The 19,040-nt window shown below is 45.5% G+C and overlaps 2 protein-coding genes and 1 pseudogene across 3 annotated transcripts; 1 reads left to right on the forward strand and 2 right to left on the reverse strand.

Annotated features, from left to right (window-relative positions):
* The first annotated feature begins 114 nt into the window (after window positions 1–114).
* On the forward strand, window positions 115–6,777 carry SRSF9 (serine and arginine rich splicing factor 9). The gene is made up of 4 exons (XM_004281420.3): window positions 115–450; window positions 2,826–2,986; window positions 4,489–4,661; window positions 6,282–6,777. Exons 1-4 carry the CDS (start codon window positions 263–265, stop codon window positions 6,423–6,425), a joined length of 666 nt encoding a protein of 221 aa, XP_004281468.1. The 5' UTR covers window positions 115–262; the 3' UTR covers window positions 6,426–6,777.
* A 572-nt stretch (window positions 6,778–7,349) lies between these two features.
* Window positions 7,350–19,039, reverse strand: GATC (glutamyl-tRNA amidotransferase subunit C). 2 transcript variants are annotated; one of them, XM_004281421.3, is made up of 4 exons: window positions 18,899–19,039; window positions 18,631–18,803; window positions 11,485–11,588; window positions 7,350–8,047 (listed from the first exon to the last, which is right to left on the reverse strand). In XM_004281421.3, the coding sequence occupies exons 1-4, from the start codon at window positions 18,977–18,979 to the stop codon at window positions 7,995–7,997; spliced, it is 411 nt and encodes a 136-aa protein (XP_004281469.1). In that variant the 5' UTR covers window positions 18,980–19,039; the 3' UTR covers window positions 7,350–7,994. The 2 variants fall into 2 exon arrangements, with proteins under 2 accessions (XP_004281469.1, XP_033264635.1); XM_033408744.2 differs by lacking the exon at window positions 7,350–8,047 and having other exon boundaries at window positions 10,964–11,588.
* Window positions 10,028–10,959, reverse strand: LOC117197287 (heterogeneous nuclear ribonucleoprotein A1-like; annotated as a pseudogene).
* Window position 19,040: the final 1 nt, after the last annotated feature.

Raw genomic sequence — 19,040 nt, forward strand, 5'->3', positions numbered from 1 at the left:
CTGACTCCAAGCTCTCTCCCTGTTGTCGCCCCCCGACTCCCTTTGCACCTACAGGGGGCGCAAGCGCACGCGCAGTCGTCGCAGCCGCGTCCCCTTTAAGAGGATTCCTTTTGCCTCCTCCGACCCTTTCGCTTCCGTTCCTGTTCCCACAATGCTGTGCGGTTGAGCGCCTCCGAGCCCGCGGGGACGCTGCGGGGGGACCCCGGCTGAGGCTGCGGCGGGGACGTGGGCTGCGGCAGGCCCGCGGCGTCGCGCGGTGCGGATGTCGGGCTGGGCGGACGAGCGCGGCGGCGAGGGCGACGGACGCATCTACGTGGGGAACCTTCCGACCGACGTGCGCGAGAAAGACTTGGAGGACCTCTTCTACAAGTACGGCCGCATCCGCGACATCGAGCTAAAGAACCGGCACGGCCTCGTGCCCTTCGCCTTCGTGCGCTTCGAGGACCCGCGGTGAGGGCCCCGCGCCGCCCGCCAGCCCGCCGGCCGGCCCGACGCCCCGGGCCCCCGCCTTCTCTCCTCTCCCCGCTCCTTTCCAGGGCTTCCCCTCCCCCCTCGCCGCAGACCCCTCACGGCGCCCCCGGGTGGAGGCTGAGGCCTCCTCTCGCCGCGGGGCTCCGGGCAGTCCTTTGCTCTTTGCTCCGTCACTTCCTCTATAATTTTTTTTTTTACTTAGAAACACAAAAGCCGGGTCTTGGGAGGGCCCAGGCCCACCCAGACCGACCTCAGGGATGGTACAGATGCCCGTTCTCTCCCTCGCGGCAGGACAGGCACCCTTCGGAGAAAGCGGCCCAGGGCTTGGGAAGCTTGGCCCCTGAGCCGGCCCGGAGAGGACTGGGTGAGGAGGGAAGGGTCGCCCTCCCTGCCCACTCCTCCCCGCAGCTGGGACTCGCCGTTGTGGGGCGCACAGTGCCGGGGTGTGGATGCCTTTGGAGGGCGTATAGGGGGGCTCCTTGATGGAACGGATCTCCATCCACGCGCGCCCCGCCCCACACGGCCAGGGCCTCGTTCTGATAAAAGCGTCAGGGATTTGGGAAAACTTGTAAAACAGTCTGATGGGGGTCTCTGATTTCACTATTCCTTCTCTAATAAGGGAGGCACCGCTAGATGCTAAGGGCCCCGAGGATGTGGAAGCTCTAGATCCCGAAACCGGCTCGAAGGGGGTCTTTGTGACTTTGCAAAGAGTGTCGGCCCTTGCCCCAGAAAAGGCCTGGTAACTTTCAACACTGCGCTTGTTGGTTCGTACTGTGTTGGTTACTACACTCGGGGTAAATCGGAGCCCGCTCGCTGGTTTCCAGCACTGGCAGAGGGAGCGCTTTGCCTAGTCTGCGCCCTGCGGGCTTCACTAGGAGGACTGCCCGTGGGGTGTCCTGCCCACCGTGGGTGATACGAGGCAAGGGGCAGCGTCTGAGGATGAGGAGGCTGGATGTACCCTGAGGCTTTGATGGCTGAAGACTCTGACGGAGCTCATTCCTAGTGTCTTGCCATTTGCCTTAAAAAATGGAACTAGGCATTTTCACACACACCTAAACTGGAAAAGGTTGTTCTGTTAATTAGTAACAGTTCCCGTGTTTCTTAAGTTGCTATGTGTCATGTGCCATACTATGTATTATTTAGCATTTTCAATAGTCTATAAACTAGGTGCTACTAATCACATTTTCAGATGAGGTAACAGGATTTAGAGTTGATGAAAGGGAAGGGTACTAGGGAAGGTAGGATTTGAATCTACTGCCCTGCCGAATACAAACTTACTGTATGGTATGTCGTCTTTTCCCTCATTCCTTTCATAATGAAAAGCTATCTTTTGCTATCACTAGATGCCAAGTTTCAAGCAAAGCACTGCACACGTAGTATCTTATTTAATCCTTACAAAAACCCTGTGAGACAGGCATATTACATTCACATGTAAAATCTTGATCACATACTTACCCAGAGACAACTCCTAGTACGTAGCAGGAGGATGATTTGAACTGAGGACAGTTTTTATCAGTCTTAAACCCTGGCAGTTCTGCCTCTCTCTCACTGTATTATGAATATAGCTAGGGTTGAACTGGATGTGGTCCTCCTTGCTCTTAATCCTGGGACTGGAATCTTGATTAGTGTTTATGTGCCTGTGACAACTGAATGCTGCCTTCATTAGTATGTCTTCAGCTGTTTGTCCTCTCACCCTCTGAGGGCATTCTCTCTCCTATCAATATTGGAGAACCAGCTTGGTGTTCCTAACTCTCCTAGAGCCCTAGGAAAGACTTTAAAGTATTACTTTATTGGATATTTACCTCTTTTGATGAAACTGTACCCAGAGTGGTTTTGACAACTTAGTCCTCCAAACCATGCTGAAAAGGTACACTTGAAGGAATTCCATATTCCTCACAAAACACTAATTTGCATTTGTCTTTTGAGCCTTACCTCTTTTTAAATGGGTTTTTCTTTCTATAGACCTGAATGTACTAGGCCTTGAGGAAGAATATTAAAGAACTAGTGTGTGGTGTGCGTTTTGAGAAACAGCTCACCAAGGTTAGAGAAACACTTTTATTGGCAAAATCAGTCATCTGTCAACAGTTTATTTTTTTCTGAATTAGTTCTCTTATCTGTTTATCTATTCATTATCATTTCATACCTAGAGAACCCTGTGTGTGACAGCTGTAAAGTTTAATTCCAATATCATGAAAGGTCTTCAAACCAAAGCAGTAGCGCATCAAGTTCCGGGTTTTTGTTCTTTTGTTTGTTTTCTCACTTGAGGTTTTCTTTTTATTCTTGTTACTCATGTTCCTCACTGGGAAGTCAGTCGGCCCTCCTGAGTAGCACTAACTCCAAACTTTTCTTTGCAGAGATGCTGAGGATGCAATTTATGGAAGGAATGGTTATGATTATGGCCAGTGCCGGCTTCGTGTGGAGTTCCCCAGGACTTACGGAGGTCGGGGTGGGTGGCCCCGTGGTGGGAGGAATGGGCCTCCTACAAGAAGATCTGATTTCCGAGTTCTTGTTTCAGGTATGTTCCTTTCAAACTAAATAAGATGATGCATGTAAAATACTTAGCACAGAGTCTGGCCTCCAAGAAATGTTAGCTGTTATTCTTCAGTGCGTGGGATGTGTGGGGTTTTCTTTTCAACAGCCCATGCACAGTGACAGTCTGAAGCCCTGCCAGTGAGGCAGGTACCTTGCCAATGAAATTGCACTGATAGTGCAGCCTTGATAGAACATAAACTTTCTTCTTATAATGGAGTTTTCTAGTGTTGAAAGGGAAGATGGCAAAACCCCTTGAGCTGGAATTCTAAAGACATTTTCTTTTGGAATGTACCCTGGTGTCGGACTTGCTAGAAAGACATTGCAGAAGCCAGATTTGAACAAATTACCTAGCCTTGGATCCTAAAATAGGCCATATTTTGTGGTGGTTTTGGAATTATGTAAAAAAGAAACCAAAACTACAACTTGGGAGTCTTAGTGATTGTATTGCAAAGTATAGAACGAAATGTCTAGTGTTGACAAGTGATGAAATGCTAAGCTCAGAGGTTTATGCATCTTTTTGAAATATTAACACACTGGTAAAAACCTGGGGCCTTTTGCACACTGCAGGGGTGTTTTAGGGCCCTGGTGGAGTGAAGTGTATTGAGGAGCCTGGCACTGTCTTAGATGTGAATGTCACACAGTCACATCAGACTCCCATGGTGCTTGAGAGTGATACTGTCAGTATCTGCCTATCTGTGTCCCTTTGTAATTTTTTAACCCCAGAACTCTATTCCCTCCTTCAGGATGTCATACATATCTTTTTTTCTCTCCATGCTGCTCTGAAATCCTGCTTAGAAAACTATTAGGAAATGGCTGCAGTCCTGAGCTGTGAGCGGTAAACACAGCCTTTGAGAGCAGGAGCACATTTCCCTTTCATGACATCAGGTAGGGTTGTATGACTCCCGACTAGTTTTAGCGTCTGAGTCTTACCTTTTCCCCTACTGTATTGAAGAGTGTTGGTGATCTTTTAAGAGGTACTTTGTCTAGTTTGTCAGTCATTCACACCTACAAGAAAACAAACTTTAGATTTTTGTTGTGTTACTTCAGCTACACTTTGGTTATTTTATTGGATGGTTTCAAAATTCCCATGTCCTGGGAACCCAGTCAGGCAAGAAATAATTGGTACCGATAAATTTCATAATGGAAAAAATTAGAACTCAAAGTCTTGGGAGTTTGTTATTAATTATGAAGGACAAAGAAAGAGAGGCTCTGAATTCTTAGAGGTACTAAACCTATAATGGGATGAACTTCTTGGTCTGTCAGAAAGGCTTGGTCTCTGGAAGATTATCCTAGGACCAGCTTCTTATGGTGGTTTACCACACATACTTTAGTGTTCTTCTCTGGTTTTGTGTCCCTTATTAAAATTGTGATTTGGGGACCCTCAGGATTTAAAAATAGTGATTGATGGAGAAGGGACCCTAGGTCTTGATGGCTCTTAACATAGATGAAGGATATGGCCTCTTTTCTTATGTTCTCTGTGCCTAGGACTTCCTCCATCAGGCAGCTGGCAGGACCTGAAAGATCATATGCGAGAAGCTGGGGATGTCTGTTACGCAGATGTGCAGAAAGATGGAATGGGGATGGTTGAATATCTCAGAAAAGAAGACATGGAATATGCCCTGCGTAAACTGGATGACACCAAATTCCGCTCTCATGAGGTGGGTCCCCACCTTCTGTTGAGGAGCTTGTACCTAGACCACTCCACCTGAAGCTGACCTAGCAGAAGTAGCAACAGGCCATGCGTTTGCCATTTGAGGACCTCACAATACCATTAAAGATCTATCTTACGTGGACAAAGCCAAGGAATTCATCATGCCTAAGCCCTGCAGGGTCATAACAGAGAGAAGTCTGCAGTCATAGTATTTTTAACCTGGAAAGAATACTGGTGCAGTCTGTCATAATGTGGTGAGCTATTCCATGATAACACCCTTTCACAACTGGCTTAATCTGCAGTGTCCCTCCATGAACCTAATTATTATGGCTCTCCCTCCTTTGGGTCTAGTCTGGGCTCTGCAAGCCAACCTCATCATCTCAGCCCTTCTAGGTACTGCTACTGGGGCTGAGTTGTCACTTCACTGTGTCTTTCCCAAAGTGATGCAGGAGCCTCTTTGAAACCTGAGCCCTTGGCATTTTCTTGTTGTTCATCACCTCACCCTGGGGACTTAGTTCTTCATGTACTTCCTTTCAAGTAGGTGGCTGCTGCTTTGGATCTCAGTCTGATTCAAATGGTGACTATTCCTCTGATACCACTGAGACCAGATACCAGACCACCAATTGGACATTTTTTCTGGTTATCCTGTCCTGACTTGCTATGGGGTTTAGGGATGTCTGGGGACATGAATTTCTGGGCCCATTTCTTTTTCTAAGGATTCATATAATTCCCTAACTTTATGGCTTGGAGGCTGCCTGGGTTGACAGTGTTTTTGCTCAGACTGTCCTCTAAGACTTGAATTTGCAGCAGAAACAAAACAGCACCTGGTCGTCAGTTATACTACAAAGCAGGGTCTCAGTAAGGGTAATCAAATTACTGACTTCACTGAGGGAAAAAGCATCTGGCTTCTTTCATCTTAGGGTCTTTAGATCTGAGAATGCTGGCTGAGGGCAAAGGGCCTGGAGGTAGGCCTGCCTGGACATGACTTCTCTGCTGCTTATTAAAATCTTAGCCGACCTACTCCGAACCCTGGTTCCTCTATATGCAAAATAGTCACAATAATAGCATTATCTTAAAAGACTTGCTAGGGGCTTCCCTCGTGGCACAGTGGTTGAGAGTCTGCCTGCCGATGCAGGGGACTCGGGTTCGTGCCCCGGTCTGGGAAGATCCCACATGCCGTGGAGCGGCTGGGCCCGTGAGCCATGGCCGCCGAGCCTGCGCGTCCGGAGCCTGTGCTCCGCAACGGGAGAGGCCACAACAGTGAGAGGCCCGCGTACTGCAAAAAAAAAAAAAAAAAAAAAGTTGCCAGGAAGCTAAATTATGAAGATAACTAAGCATCTAGCCCAGGTCAGATTCTGGGGGTTAGTGGCAGGAATTCAGATATGTTAACAGTAGTAGCTAGTAGCTGAGTTATTTACCACGTAATCGAGTTGCCATTTATTTGTGTCACCTTGGACAAGAATACCTACCTCCTGCACTATTGCGAGGGTTTAATGAGATAGCATTGTGCCAAGCAAACAGTAAATGCTCAATACTTAACTATTATTGTTAGGCAGCCATGTTAGGTGTTGGTGTGCTTTATTCTTCTGGGTCTTATTTTTTCCTTTACCTTTTGTTTGAATTTCAGGGTGAAACTTCCTACATACGCGTTTATCCAGAGAGAAGCACCAGCTATGGCTACTCACGGTCTCGGTCTGGGTCAAGGGGCCGTGACTCTCCATACCAAAGCAGGGGTTCCCCACACTACTTCTCTCCTTTCAGACCCTACTGAGACAGGTGATGGGAATTTTTTCTTTATTTTTTAGGTGAACTGAGCTGCTTTGTGCTCAGAATCTACATTCCAGATTGATGATTTAGTGTCTTAGGACATTTTTTTAATTTTTTTTTTTTTAAGGAAATAAAACTACATAATTTCTACCAGGGCCATATTAGCAGTGAAACATTTTTAACTGCGGTAATTATGGTTTTGGTTCAGAAACAAGTTGTATATTTTTCACCCCTGATGATGGGAAAAAAAACAGTGCTGTATCTTTGTGGGTTGCTCTTCTACGGAGATCAGCTGTTACTGTGACTTAAGTCGGCCCATTCTGTTTAGAAATATATTTTAAACGTTTAGTAATTGACATGTGTGATTGTCCTTAATTACGTTCATAGATTTCACCAAACAGGCACACTGATATAGTAAAAAAAAAAAAAAAAAAAAAAAAAAATCATTGAGTTGTAGTGGCAGCTTATACCCAGCTGGTAAGGAGCAGGAGTGGATTACTTTATTTGGGGATAAAGATGTTGCTCTGATGGTGGTCTGAGAACTTCAATCCCAAGGGCAGGTTCAGGGTTCTCTTATAATTCAAGGCCAACTGTGTAAATTAAGCTGCTTTAAAGAAAAGAGGGCGCATTGCAGATAGGGGAAGGGAATGGGAAGGCTAAAAACAGACTTTTAAAAGTGGGCACCAGCATAAAGATCATTGGGAAATTCTTAGCCAAAACCAACTTTGGCAGTTGGTTAGGGAAAAAAAAAAACCAAAAAAGTTTTGGTTCTATCACTTTCACTCCTAAATTTGTCTCATTTGTCCCTGGTATCTGAGCTTTAAAAAACAAAACAAACCCCCAAACAAAAAACCCCACTGTCTTGGGATTCTGTTCAGTTCAGTAATCATGGGGCAGGGGGCCTACCTTGTCACAGGCCCAGGACTAGTTTTTTTTTTTTAGACCACTTTATTGAAATACAGTTGACCTGTAAAAAGCTGTACATTTAATGTATACAACTCAGTGAGTTTGGGGTTAAGTATACACACATGAAATCACAACCATGAAGGCCATAAACATATCCATCACCTCCCAAAGCTGCCTCCTAACCTTAGCAGGAAGTCAGCCCTCTGCTTGGAGCAAAGTGGGTACCCAAGAACAAATTTAAGTGTGTTCAATAAAGATAAAAGGCTGCTCAAGTCAATGGAAGCAGCAACTGAAAAGGACAACTCAAGTTGTCACATAGTGATCAGATGCAATGTCTAACAGTTACATAATAGAAAAATTCACTTAAATGCAGTTTGGTAGACAGTCTTTTGGGGAGGGGATAAAATCTTCCATACAAAACAGCCTGTGAGTACACTTGATCCATTTCCTTGGAAACTGGCAATACCTTCTACTTCCGTTGGCATCAGGGACTATTTGCCTTATTTTGGCTAGATCTTTCCCAGTTCTGTCTTCAAAATAGTTACTAAGAGATACTTAACCATCACTTTTTTCAGGTGACTGAAGGAAGTGGGAACATTAGTGTTCGTAACAAAATAGTCATTGCACTTCCACGTTTTTAGAGGGCACCCCTTCCCAGAATAGCTACTCAGCAGTGTGAGAAGGGCTCTTTTTCATCCAGCTTTGGCCAAGAGATATTACCTGTTTGAAAACAATAACAAAAAGGAATGTTATAGTTGAGCCTGCTTTCCAACTGGCTCTACACTGAGCTAACTGGTTTGTTATGAAAAATAAGCAGTGGAAATAAGTGTAGCTATTACACTGTTTTTCTAATTATGATCTGAAAGAACCAGTTATAAGTGAAGCGTAATCAATGCACACTTTTCAGTAAGTAACAGAGACAGGTTAATTGGACATTTATATGCATATGGGAGAGGACGGAGAGACTATGACTGTGAACTCAGTTTTTCCCAAGAAGCAAAGTCTGACACAAGGTTCTATTTGAGAAACAGCACATGTGATCAATGGATGTGTCTGCTGAAACAGCAACAACTATCAGACACTGAGATTGAGAGATTATAAAATCTTATTTCTCTCCACAGTTAACTGAGGTGGTTCAGTTAATCAGAGGCATGAGCTCAAAATTTTTTTTGCGGTACGCAGGCCTCTCACTGTTGCGGCCTCTCCCGCTGCGGAGCACAGGCTCCGGACGCGCAGGCTCAGCGACCATGGCTCACGGGCCCAGCCGCTCCGCGGCATGTGGGATCTTCCCGGACCGGGGCTTGAACCCGTGTCCCCTGCATCGGCGGGCGGACTCTCAACCACTGCGCCACCAGGGAAGTCCGAGCTCAAAATTTTTTTAGCTTTCCTTCCCATCCTTGCTTCAACCAGAGCTTTTCTTTAATTGGTTGGTCTTGATCAAAGAGGTATTCCCTGAGCCAGAGGACTGATGTTTGTCTCTGGAGGCTGCTCACGATGGTTCTCCACTGAGGGACATCTTCTGAACTTGAAGCTGGCACTTGGAAAGCCATCTACCTGGAGTGCTTAGGCTAGTCCCATTCCCCAATGTCCAGAGGGGTGCAGCAGCTCTGAGGGCTCACCTATCTGCAGTTCAGCTACCCAATGTTCTGGGTTTTATTATTGGCCCAGAGTTTTAAAATAGTTACAGTGAGGTTTAAAGATGCAAATCTCCACACTAGGGGTTGCAGATTGATCACAGGATGCACCTGGCTTGCAGCAGGTATGTTTTATTTTCATGGTATTTTTTTAAATCTTGAATTAACACTTAAAATTTGGGAAATAGCACACAAAATGCCAGATGTCCAGGTTCTCTGGGAAAATGGGCTCCCATTCTTGCCTGGCACTGAATGAGAAGCAGCCCATGCCAGCTGCCCCTTTAGGCATAGCTTGAGCTCCAGATTTGCCACTCTACGCATCTCTCCCTGCCTCGGTCCTGTTTTTGTTTTGCTCATTCCTGTTAACACCTGGCCCCTAGAGGTGAATGTGACCCCTGGAATCTACTGCCACCTTAGTGTCACCACCTGTATATACTTTGTTTTTTGTTGTTATTAATACATGTATTATTTTTTTTTCAAGAGGGTATTAAATTGTTTATTACACATGATAATGGATGATACACAAGCTTCACTCCCATCTATATCTGGTACCATAATCCAATTTAGATATATTGCATAGGGTGTGCCAACAATCATATATTAATAATCAAAAAACTCCATGACTTGGCTTGGGTGACCCTTTTCATGGTGAACTCCAGGTCACAACACAGTAACTGTCAGTTCAACTACACCAAGGTTTCGGAAGACAGTAGCTTCTCCACCAAAGCAGGTTGTAAATAAATTTTGAATGGAACCTGGCATCACCCTGAAGGAATACTAACTTCACACTGTTGGGGTAGTTTACCAAAATGGCTTCAGGGTAGACTAACTTTATACAGCACATTTAAAAAAACACATTTATTCAGCGTCATGATCAGACTATTACATTTAGCAATCAACAGCATGGGTGAAAAAAAAAAATCTACATTAAAACCCTTTGTTGGAATGCTTTACACTTTCCACAGAACAGAAACTAAAATAACCTGTTATACAATTAGTCACAAATACAGTCGTTGAGTTTTTTTTGCCCATACACGTGAGTATTGTCTAAAACATGTCTTCTTTGTAGCAGCCAGGCCCTGCCACCACTGTGCTTGGCTGAGCTCACAAATCTGTTGTAACCTGTAGCTTCCCTGTCACTTCTCTGGCTCTCCTCTCCTGCTAAGCTTTGTTTCCTGGCAGTAATCAAAACCTTCTGCCACTGCCATAGCTACTGCTGCTGCTGGAACCACCATAGTCACCTTGGTTTCGGGGTTTGGCAAAGTATTGGCCTCCACCACCATAGGGGCCAGAACTTCTGCCTCCAAAGTTTCCTCCTTTCATGGGTCCAAAATTTGAAGATTGATTGTTGTAACTGCCAAAATCATTGTAGCTTCCACCACCTCCAAAATCGCTTCCATCATTACCAAATCCATCATAGCCATCCCCACTGCCACCATATCCACCACCACCGCGGCTGCCACCAAAGCCACCTTGACCACTGAAGTTTCCTCCACGACCAAAGTTGTCATTCCCACCAAAACCACCTCCATGACCACCACCAAAGTTTCCAGAACCACTTCGACCTCTTTGGCTGGATGAGGCACTAGCCATCTCTTGCTTAGATAGGGCTTTCCTTACTTCACAGTTTTGGCCATTCACAGTGTGGTATTTCTGAATGACAATCTTGTCTACAGAGTCATGATCATCAAAGGTTACGAAAGCAAAGCTTCTCTTTTGCCACTGCCTCAATCAGTCATGATTTCAATCACTTCAATTTTCCCATACTGTTCAAAATAATCTCTTAGATGTTCTTCAGTGTCTTCTTTAATGCCACCAACAAAAATCTTTTTCACAGTTAAGTGGGCACCAGGTCTTTGAGAATCTTCTCTTGAGACGGCCCTCTTTGGTTCCATCCACCTTGTGTGGCCTTGCATTCATGGCCACATCCACCTCCTCCACAGTGGCATATGTGACAAACCTGAAGCCTCTGGAGCGTGTGGTGTTTGGATCCCTCATTACCACACAATCTGTGAGCGTTCCCCACTGCTCAAAATGGCTCCTCAGACTCTCATCGGTTGTTTCAAAGCTCAAACCTCCGATGAAGAGCTTCCGCAGCTGTTCGGGCTCTTTGGGTGACTCTGACTTAGACGTGGTGGGGGAGACGTCAACGATGCTTACTCGGCGGCGTCCACAAGCAGAAGGGAGTAATCTCCATGTGTTTAATTTCCAGTTTTATTGAGATAATTGACATACATTGTATAAGTTTAAGGTGTGTAACACAATGATTTGATACATGTGTATATTGCAAAATGATTACCATGATAAGATTAGTTAACATCCTAGAGTCACCATGCTGTACATTATATCCCTAGGACTTATTTAACTTATAACTAGAAGTTTTTACCTTTTGACTTCCTTCACCCTTTTGCCACTTTATACTTGTCAAAGTGCTTTCACATAGCAAATCTGGGCCTCACAGTTCCTACTGCATTCTTAGTTTAGTGTGGGACAGTCTGTTAAGCCATTTTGGGCAACACATACCTGGGGGAGCCACAAAATACTCCTCCACAACGCGATGGGAGTTTTGTAGTAGTTCTTCAGCACAGTTGCCTTCTACCACATTGTCGGATCTCAAGTACAGACATCTACAAAACCAGAAGTTTAAGGTTACCTTCTCAGAACATGGCTTCTAGGGCATAGGTGGAGAGGGTCAAGTATGGGAGAACAAGGGAGCAGCATATTCTTGAGTTATAGTCACTGCTCAAAGATGGAGGAGCTGTACTCAACAGCAGACCAAATAACAGCCTACCATTTATAGATTCTCCCAAGAACCCTGTGAGGTAAGTGGTAATTATTCCTCAGGATTGATATGTTTAATATTTTTTATGATTACTATGGGTAAGTTGCTTTTGGCAGAGATAGGTAAGAAGGCAATTACAGTATAATATATTAAATCTAACAGAGGTAAGCAGTGCTCGCCAAGGGACTAGATAGGGGGACCTAACCCAGCCTGGGTGAGGGACAGGTCCTCAGAACAGGTGATGTCACTCCTTAACCATGATCAAGGAACAGCTGGGTTAGGACTTCCCCGCTGGTCCAGTGGTTAAGGCTCCGTGCTGCCAATGCAGGGAGCCCAGGTTCAATCCCTGGTCAGGGAACTAGCTCCCACATGCCACAACTAAGAGCCTGCATGCTGGGCTTCCCTGGTGGCACAGTGGTTAAGAATCCGCCTGCCAATGCAGGGGACACGGGTTCGAGCCCTGGTCGGGGAAGATCCCACGTGCCGCACAGCAACTAAGCTGTGTGCCATAATACTGAGCGTGTGCTCCGCAACAAGACAAGCCACTGCAATGAGAAGCTCACGCACCACAATGAAGAGTAGCTCCTCAGTGCAACTAGAGAAAGCCCACGCGCAACAACAAAGACCAATGCAGAAAAAATAAATAAGTTAATTAAAAAAAAAGAAGAGCCCCCATGCCACAACTAAAGATCCTGCACACAGCAATGAAGATCCCATGTAAGACCCGGCATAGCCAAATAAATAAATATTTTAAAAATATGTATACACTTTAGGGCTTCCCTGCTGGCGCAGTGGTTGGGAATCTGCCTGCCAATGCAGGGGACACAGGTTCGAGCCCCGGTCTGGGAAGATCCCACATGCCGCGGAGCAACTAGGCCCGTGAGCCACAACTACTGAGCCTGCGCGTCTGGAGCCTGTGCTCTGCAACAAGAGAGGCCGCAATAGTGAGAGGCCCGCGCACCGCGATGAAGAGTGGCCCCCGCTTGCCGCGATAGAGAAAGCCCTCGCACAGAAACGAAGACCCAACACAGCCAAAAATAAATAATAATTTTAAAAAATATATGTATACACTTAGAAAAAAAAGAAACAGCTGGATTGGGGGGAGTGATGGGAAATGAGCAAGGTGCAGAAACTTGCTCAAGATTGGTTATAAATAACTTAAGCTGCTAAGTGACAGGACTGGGATCCGAGCCCGGTTCTGGTACCCCTAAGATGAGTGCTTTTTTCATCGCAACCACCTTTGTGGATGTAAAAGTACCTGCCCTTGCAAGATGTACCACGAACATAGCTCAAGAATCTCACACTGTTTTCGGGGCTTAGTGGTTTCATTAAACTATCCAGATGGCAAACTAGTGAAACCAAACAGGAGTTGAACACATCTGTGGGGCTTCACTACTGTTTTAAGGTTTAAAAGTGCATGACAAGAGGTTTGAGTTGGCTTCCAGATACCTGGGCTGAAAAATAAGCAGTCTGCTCAATCACTAAGAGGGTAGCAGCCAAGCTCTTTCTGCTCTGAGCCAGACATAGACTGCAGGCTAAACCTAATGGGACAATGGCGCAAGGGTGTGACATGAACATCTGGGTAAAGGCTGCATAGAAGACCAAGTTGTAATGGTAAGATTCTTTTAGGAAAGGATTGGTTCTTCTATTTCTTTGGGGCACCCAGCCCTGGGCAAGACACGATAAACACTTATTCATGGTGCAAAGAGTGGAAAGCTGGACTCTATTCCAGGACTGGCACCGTCTTAATGCGTCACCTTGAACAAGTATGATCTAAGACCTTAAGCTTCTTGCCAAAAAAAGTGAAGGTCGCACTAGATTTTTTTTTTTTTTTACCATACAAGGATTATGCACTCATACTCATTCAAGGAAACTTGGAGAACAAAAATAAAAGTAATCTGCAAAGGTGACCATTGGACTTTCTGGGGTTTATATTTCTGTTGGGCAATATAACAAAATGGCTAAGAGACTGGGCTCCTGAATCACTGCAGAATTCAAACCCCAGAGCTGCACGTGGCCTGTATGCAAGTTACTTATCCTTTCCATGTATCAGTTTCCTTGTTTGTAAAATGCTTCAGAGAATTGCTGGGACAATTAAATGAAATGATGTTTAAAAAAGGTCTGAAAAAAAAAAAAAAAAAAGGTCTGGTAATGCTGGGCTTGCATTCTTAGGGCAACAGAAGGTGGGCGCTGAATAGCACCTGCTCTTTTTTCAAAAAGAGTTTGTACACCCCGGGGTACACCTCAGTCCCCACTACTCATTCAGAGAATACCTATGCACTTAACCTGCTATAATCACTCACAACCCTCCCAGTCCATAGGGACTGGAGGCTGCTAATTGTTCCTGGGCGTTTGGAGATTTTGACAAAAAAGACTATACTACTGCCAAGAGGTGGTTAAAAGCTACTGCTTCCCAACAGTAGGTAGCAATTGATTTGTTCACTCATTTGGTAATTGGGTTTCCTATTAAGTGACATTTCCAGAAAGACAAAATTCACCTCTTTAAATATCACACATTTCCACCTAATTACTATTTAAGATGGAGTTGTTTGTAGAATAAATCCACACCTCCCTATTTTCTTAAACACAGGCTACTGAACACAGGGTCTCTGAGGGTGGCACACCAAGCAGACCCCTCACTTGGCAAGTCGCTTAACTTTTCTTGACCTTGGAATCATGCATAAAACACCAAACAACACCAGATGAGCTCTTTAAGTGCCTATCAATTATAACTGACTGAATGTCTACCTCACCTCATCTTTCTCAGTCAGGGTTCTATTATAAGAGCATTTAGTCCAGATACGTAGGACAACTTCTATGCATCTGGGCTACTTGTTAGTTATGTACCATCCTTGGGAGACTTGAAAAAAGAGTCCATTGATCTTTCTGTGTCCTCAATCAGATGAAAGACCCCGGTTGAGAAAACTTTTGACTGTGAATTAGAAATCCCTGCCCTCTAAAGCTCACAGACAAGGCACTTAAACCAGTAATTGAGGGAAATGCATTTAATTTCATGGAAAGCACTATGGCAGCATGGCAGAAGAAGTGCCTCTGTTGGCCCTTGGGCTGACCAATGGAACAGTTCTGCTGTTGTATTAGTTTCTTTCTGCCTCTTCCCTGCTATCAGGCTGCCAGGAGTTGTTTCTCTGGGCACCACTCTACTTCCATCTACAAGCCTTTTAATTTATTTCTAGTTTCATGTGGACTGAAATGAGCGCTAATCGATTTGGCAAATAAGGCTCTGAGGGACGTCCTAAGCATTGAAGTTATTTGGCTGCAGTCAGAGATGTCACCTGAGTCAGTCTCTGGATCTGAGATGAAAAAGGATAAAGTTTCTAGGGGCTGACTTTATTATTGATTGATTGACTGATTTTTTTGGCTGCGCCACGAGGCTGGTGGGATCTTAGTTCCCCGACCAGGGATTGAACCCGGGCCCCAGCAGTGAAAGCACCAAGTCCTAACCACTGGACTGCCAGGGAATTCCTGGGGCTGACTTTAGAGGGCATATCTAGAGCAGTATTTGAGAGAAGCTCTGAGTTCCAAGTCCTGGATTCTCCTCGTAATACCTGTGAAACTTTGGCGCAGGTTACATAACCTTTCTGAGCCTTGGTTTCTTCATCTATGAAAGAGATACTAGTATTTGCCTTTCGGGATTATATGTGATTACTGAGATATAACGCATATAAAATCTTAGTGCCTGGTACATAAGCATGCTAATGCTTTTTAGCTCAAAACAAATGATAGGTTATTAATGGGCCAAGATATTTCCGTTAGCCAGTCAGGACCTTTACAGCTAGTGTGGCTATCACCTAAAACCATTTAACACTTGTCTTCACTTAACTGGGTTCCATTTCAAATGTCAGTGAAGGCAGTACATTCAAAACATGAAAATCCTACAAATGTCACATCTAAAATGGAATCATTACCCCAAACTGGTTTCCTAATTTATGGCAAGATTGCAAATCACTGAATACTAAGTCACTATTCCAGTTACCAGAACCAAATCCCTCTTCATCTTTTCCACAAACTCTTCCCTGAATAATAGTTGCATTTCTTTATAGTTACCCTCTAGATGCCTTGGGAAATTCTGACTGCTCTTTGCACTCTATTCCCACCTTTCCCATAGATAATAAAGAACATTCAACAAACATTTACTGAGTGTCTGCTCAGTGCTAGATGAAGATGAGCAATAACAGACATGCTTCCTGTGAGGTGGACAAGCAGTAGGAGAGGGGCAGAGAATCAAATATCAATTAAATACATGTATAAATACATGTAAAATTACAGCTCTTTTGAATACCATGAGAGCCACAGGTCCTGAAAGAGAACCTGACTCAATACAGAAGAATGAAAACTTCCTTGAGGAAGTGGCAGTTGAAATCTGAAGAAAGGAAATTAAGTAGGCAAAAAAAAAAAAAAAAAAAAAGGAATGTGGGGACTTCCCTGGCAGTCCAGTGGTTAAGATCCCACGCTTCCACTGCAGGGAATACGCGTTTGATTCCTAGTCAGGAAACTAAGATCCTGCATGCCGCACAGTGAGGCCAAAAAAAAAAAAAAAAGGAATGCATGGGCTGAGATGGGGGTAAAGGCAAGAGCCCAGAATTCTAACAAGGGGAAAGAATGGAGAGCTCTGGGAAAGCAATGTCTTGAAGAAGTGGGCAGAAGCTTGGTTAAATGATGCCCCACAGGCTATGGTGAAGCTTTCCTTTTTATCCTAAAGAGCACTAGGAAGCCACCTGAAGGGCTTGGGTAGGAGAATGACATCAGATTTCTGTTTTGAAACACTGTAACTTTGGGCAAATTGGTTAACCTCCCTAGACCTAAGCATCAAGATTACAAAATAGAGGATTTGAAGGAATCAAAGACTGGAGTGAGGGCTTCCCTGGTGGTGCAGTGGTTGAGAGTCCACCTGCCGATGCAGGGGACACGGGTTCGTGCCCCAGTCTGGGAAGATCCCACATGCTGCGGTGCGGCTGGGCCCGTGAGCCACGGCTGCTGAGCCTGTGTGTCAGGAGCCTGTGCTCCGCAACGGGAGAGGCCACAACGGTGAGAGGCCGCGTATCGCAAAAAAAAAAAAAAAAAAAAAGACTGGAGTGAGACCACGAGGCTAGCAAGCACTTTACATGAAGGTTATGGTTACAGATAAGTGTGGCTCTCCCTACCGGCATTGACTAATGGCAGCTTTCTTTCTCCCACCTGTACCAGGAGTTTATTTTTAAAAATTCCATCAGAAAAAGGCTAGGACAGAGTTGTAGACTGCCCATATCTTTATAGGCTACATACGCATCCTTTCTAAGAAGCTGCAGTCCCAAACAGCAAACAAGTCTGCTTTTCAAAAAAGATCATTTCTTTTAAAATGTATTAAGATTTGGCAAAAATTGGTAGAGGTGGGTAGAGGCTGCACCCTTTTAGTATTCATAAGCTGCTTTGTCAAAGACCCACCCCTCCCTGTTTCATTACACTACTTCACTACTTGGGTTATTACTCTGCCCCCTTAGGCATTTGTGTTTTGGGCCCTAGGTGTAAAATGAAAAGTTAAAACTTCCCTCTAGGCTTCCCTGGTGGCGCAGTGGTTAAGAATCCGCCTGCCAATGCAGGGGACACAGGTTTGAGCCCTGGCCCAGGAAGGTCCCACATGCCACGGAGCAACTAAGCCCATGTGCCACAACTACTGAGCCCGCGTGCCACAACTACTGAAGCCCACGCGCCTACAGCCCGTGCTCTGCAACAAGAGAAGCCACGACAATAAGCCACGCAGCGCAACGAAGAGTAGCCCCCGCTTGCCACAACTAGAGAAAGCCGGCACGCAGCAACGAAGATCCAACACAGCCAAAAAACAAACAAAAAAACTTCCCTCTGCATTCCCATCTTCTTTAACACTAACCATCGTTAATAGTTTCTTGCATGCCCTTTCAGGGAACAAAACAAAACTTAATGCATACACCAGAGTATATAAAATAGATTACACATAAAGTATCGATAATACCATACACGATGTCATGAACTTTGCCTTTTTTATTAAGTATATCTTGGAGACCTTTCCATATCAGCATATAGTTATTTCATTATTTTTAACTGCCAAATATTCCAGTGTACTATGATGATGTATTTAGCCATGAAGGACACTTAGAATGTTTCTGGGGTCTGTTTCTTTTCTGTTGTTTTGTATTATAAACAGATTTGCATACCCTGGGTGCTTGTGAACACATCTTGATGCACTTTCACAGATATTTCCATAGGGAACCACGAGGTCAGAAAATATGTACATTTAAAATTTTTGAGACAGGAATTCAGCAGCAAGGAAATCAGACATGAGCTCACATTCTATTAACAAGAAACATTACAAATCAACAAAAATAAGATTATCAAGAAAAATATTAGAAGAAAACCCTGGGACTTCCCTGGTGGACCAGTGGTTAAGACTCCGCGCTTCCACTGAAGGGATCGCGGGTTCGATCCCTGGTCTGGGAACTACGATCCCGCATGCCGCACGGCCAAAAAAAGAAAACCAGACAGGATAAGGAGTTAATGCAAAGATCCTAGAGGAGCAACGAATCTGGCGTGTTGGAGAAACGGTAAAGAAGCCAATGTGGTTGGAATGATAAAAGCAGTACTTCGGTGCGGTAGGGAGGGCCTCTAGGAAGTTGGGCCTCGAAAGTGAAGCTTAGCAGTTCGGATTTTGTTCCTAGTTACACTGGGAGCCATCGAGGATTCTACAAGGGAGGGACAGGATCCATAATGAACAAGGGAAAGAGTGAAAGCACCCGCGGGGTGACCGTGGGCAAGTTCTCGCATCTCGCTTCTGTGAAATGAGACACTAATCTTCATCTTAACTGGGAGCGAAGGCGCCGCAGGCAAGGCTTGGAGGGCCGTAGTCGCGAGCTTACCTGTCCTCCAGAACTGACTCCATGGGCTCCACCCCGTCCGTGTCCACGGCGCGAAGCCGGTCGGCGAAGGCGATGGCTTTCTCCAGCCGTGCCACGGCCTCTTGGCTGCCGAAGTCCACAAGCGCTAGCCGCTCCAGGTGCTCGATCAGCTCGGCCGTGACCCGGCGGCTTCCCTGGGGGAGGATGAGGCGGAGGGCTTGGGTCACCGGTGGGGCCTGCTCCGCCTCCCGCCCCGCTTCGGCACCCGCCTAGACGCCCCGGCCTCTACCTGAGGATCGGCCTTGGAGGGGAAGCCCCGGCGCCCGCCCGCCGACGCTCGAAGGCCCTGCCACACTGCCCGCGTCCACATTTCTCTCCTTCTCGGCCCCCGTAGTGCGTCCTCTCGTAAAGCCTAGCGACGCGCTTAAAAG

Source organism: Orcinus orca, chromosome 15 (genome assembly GCF_937001465.1).
Source record: "Orcinus orca chromosome 15, mOrcOrc1.1, whole genome shotgun sequence".
Taxonomy (NCBI): Eukaryota; Metazoa; Chordata; class Mammalia; order Artiodactyla; family Delphinidae; genus Orcinus; species Orcinus orca.

Bases quoted from the DNA above. Each gene is read 5' to 3' on its own strand.
- GATC (XM_033408744.2), bottom strand. From the start codon at position 18,979: ATGTGGACGCGGGCAGTGTGGCAGGGCCTTCGAGCGTCGGCGGGCGGG. The intron at 18,804-18,898 runs GTAGAGGCCGGG...ATCCTCCCCCAG, and splicing joins CCTCCAAGGCCGATCCTCAG to GGAAGCCGCCGGGTCACGGC. The intron at 11,589-18,630 runs GTAAGCTCGCGA...CTGGTTTTGTAG, and splicing joins GAGTCAGTTCTGGAGGACAG to ATGTCTGTACTTGAGATCCG.
- SRSF9 (XM_004281420.3), top strand. From the start codon at position 263: ATGTCGGGCTGGGCGGACGAGCGCGGCGGCGAGGGCGACGGACGCATC. The intron at 2,987-4,488 runs GTATGTTCCTTT...CTCTGTGCCTAG, and splicing joins TTTCCGAGTTCTTGTTTCAG to GACTTCCTCCATCAGGCAGC. The intron at 4,662-6,281 runs GTGGGTCCCCAC...TTTGAATTTCAG, and splicing joins CCAAATTCCGCTCTCATGAG to GGTGAAACTTCCTACATACG.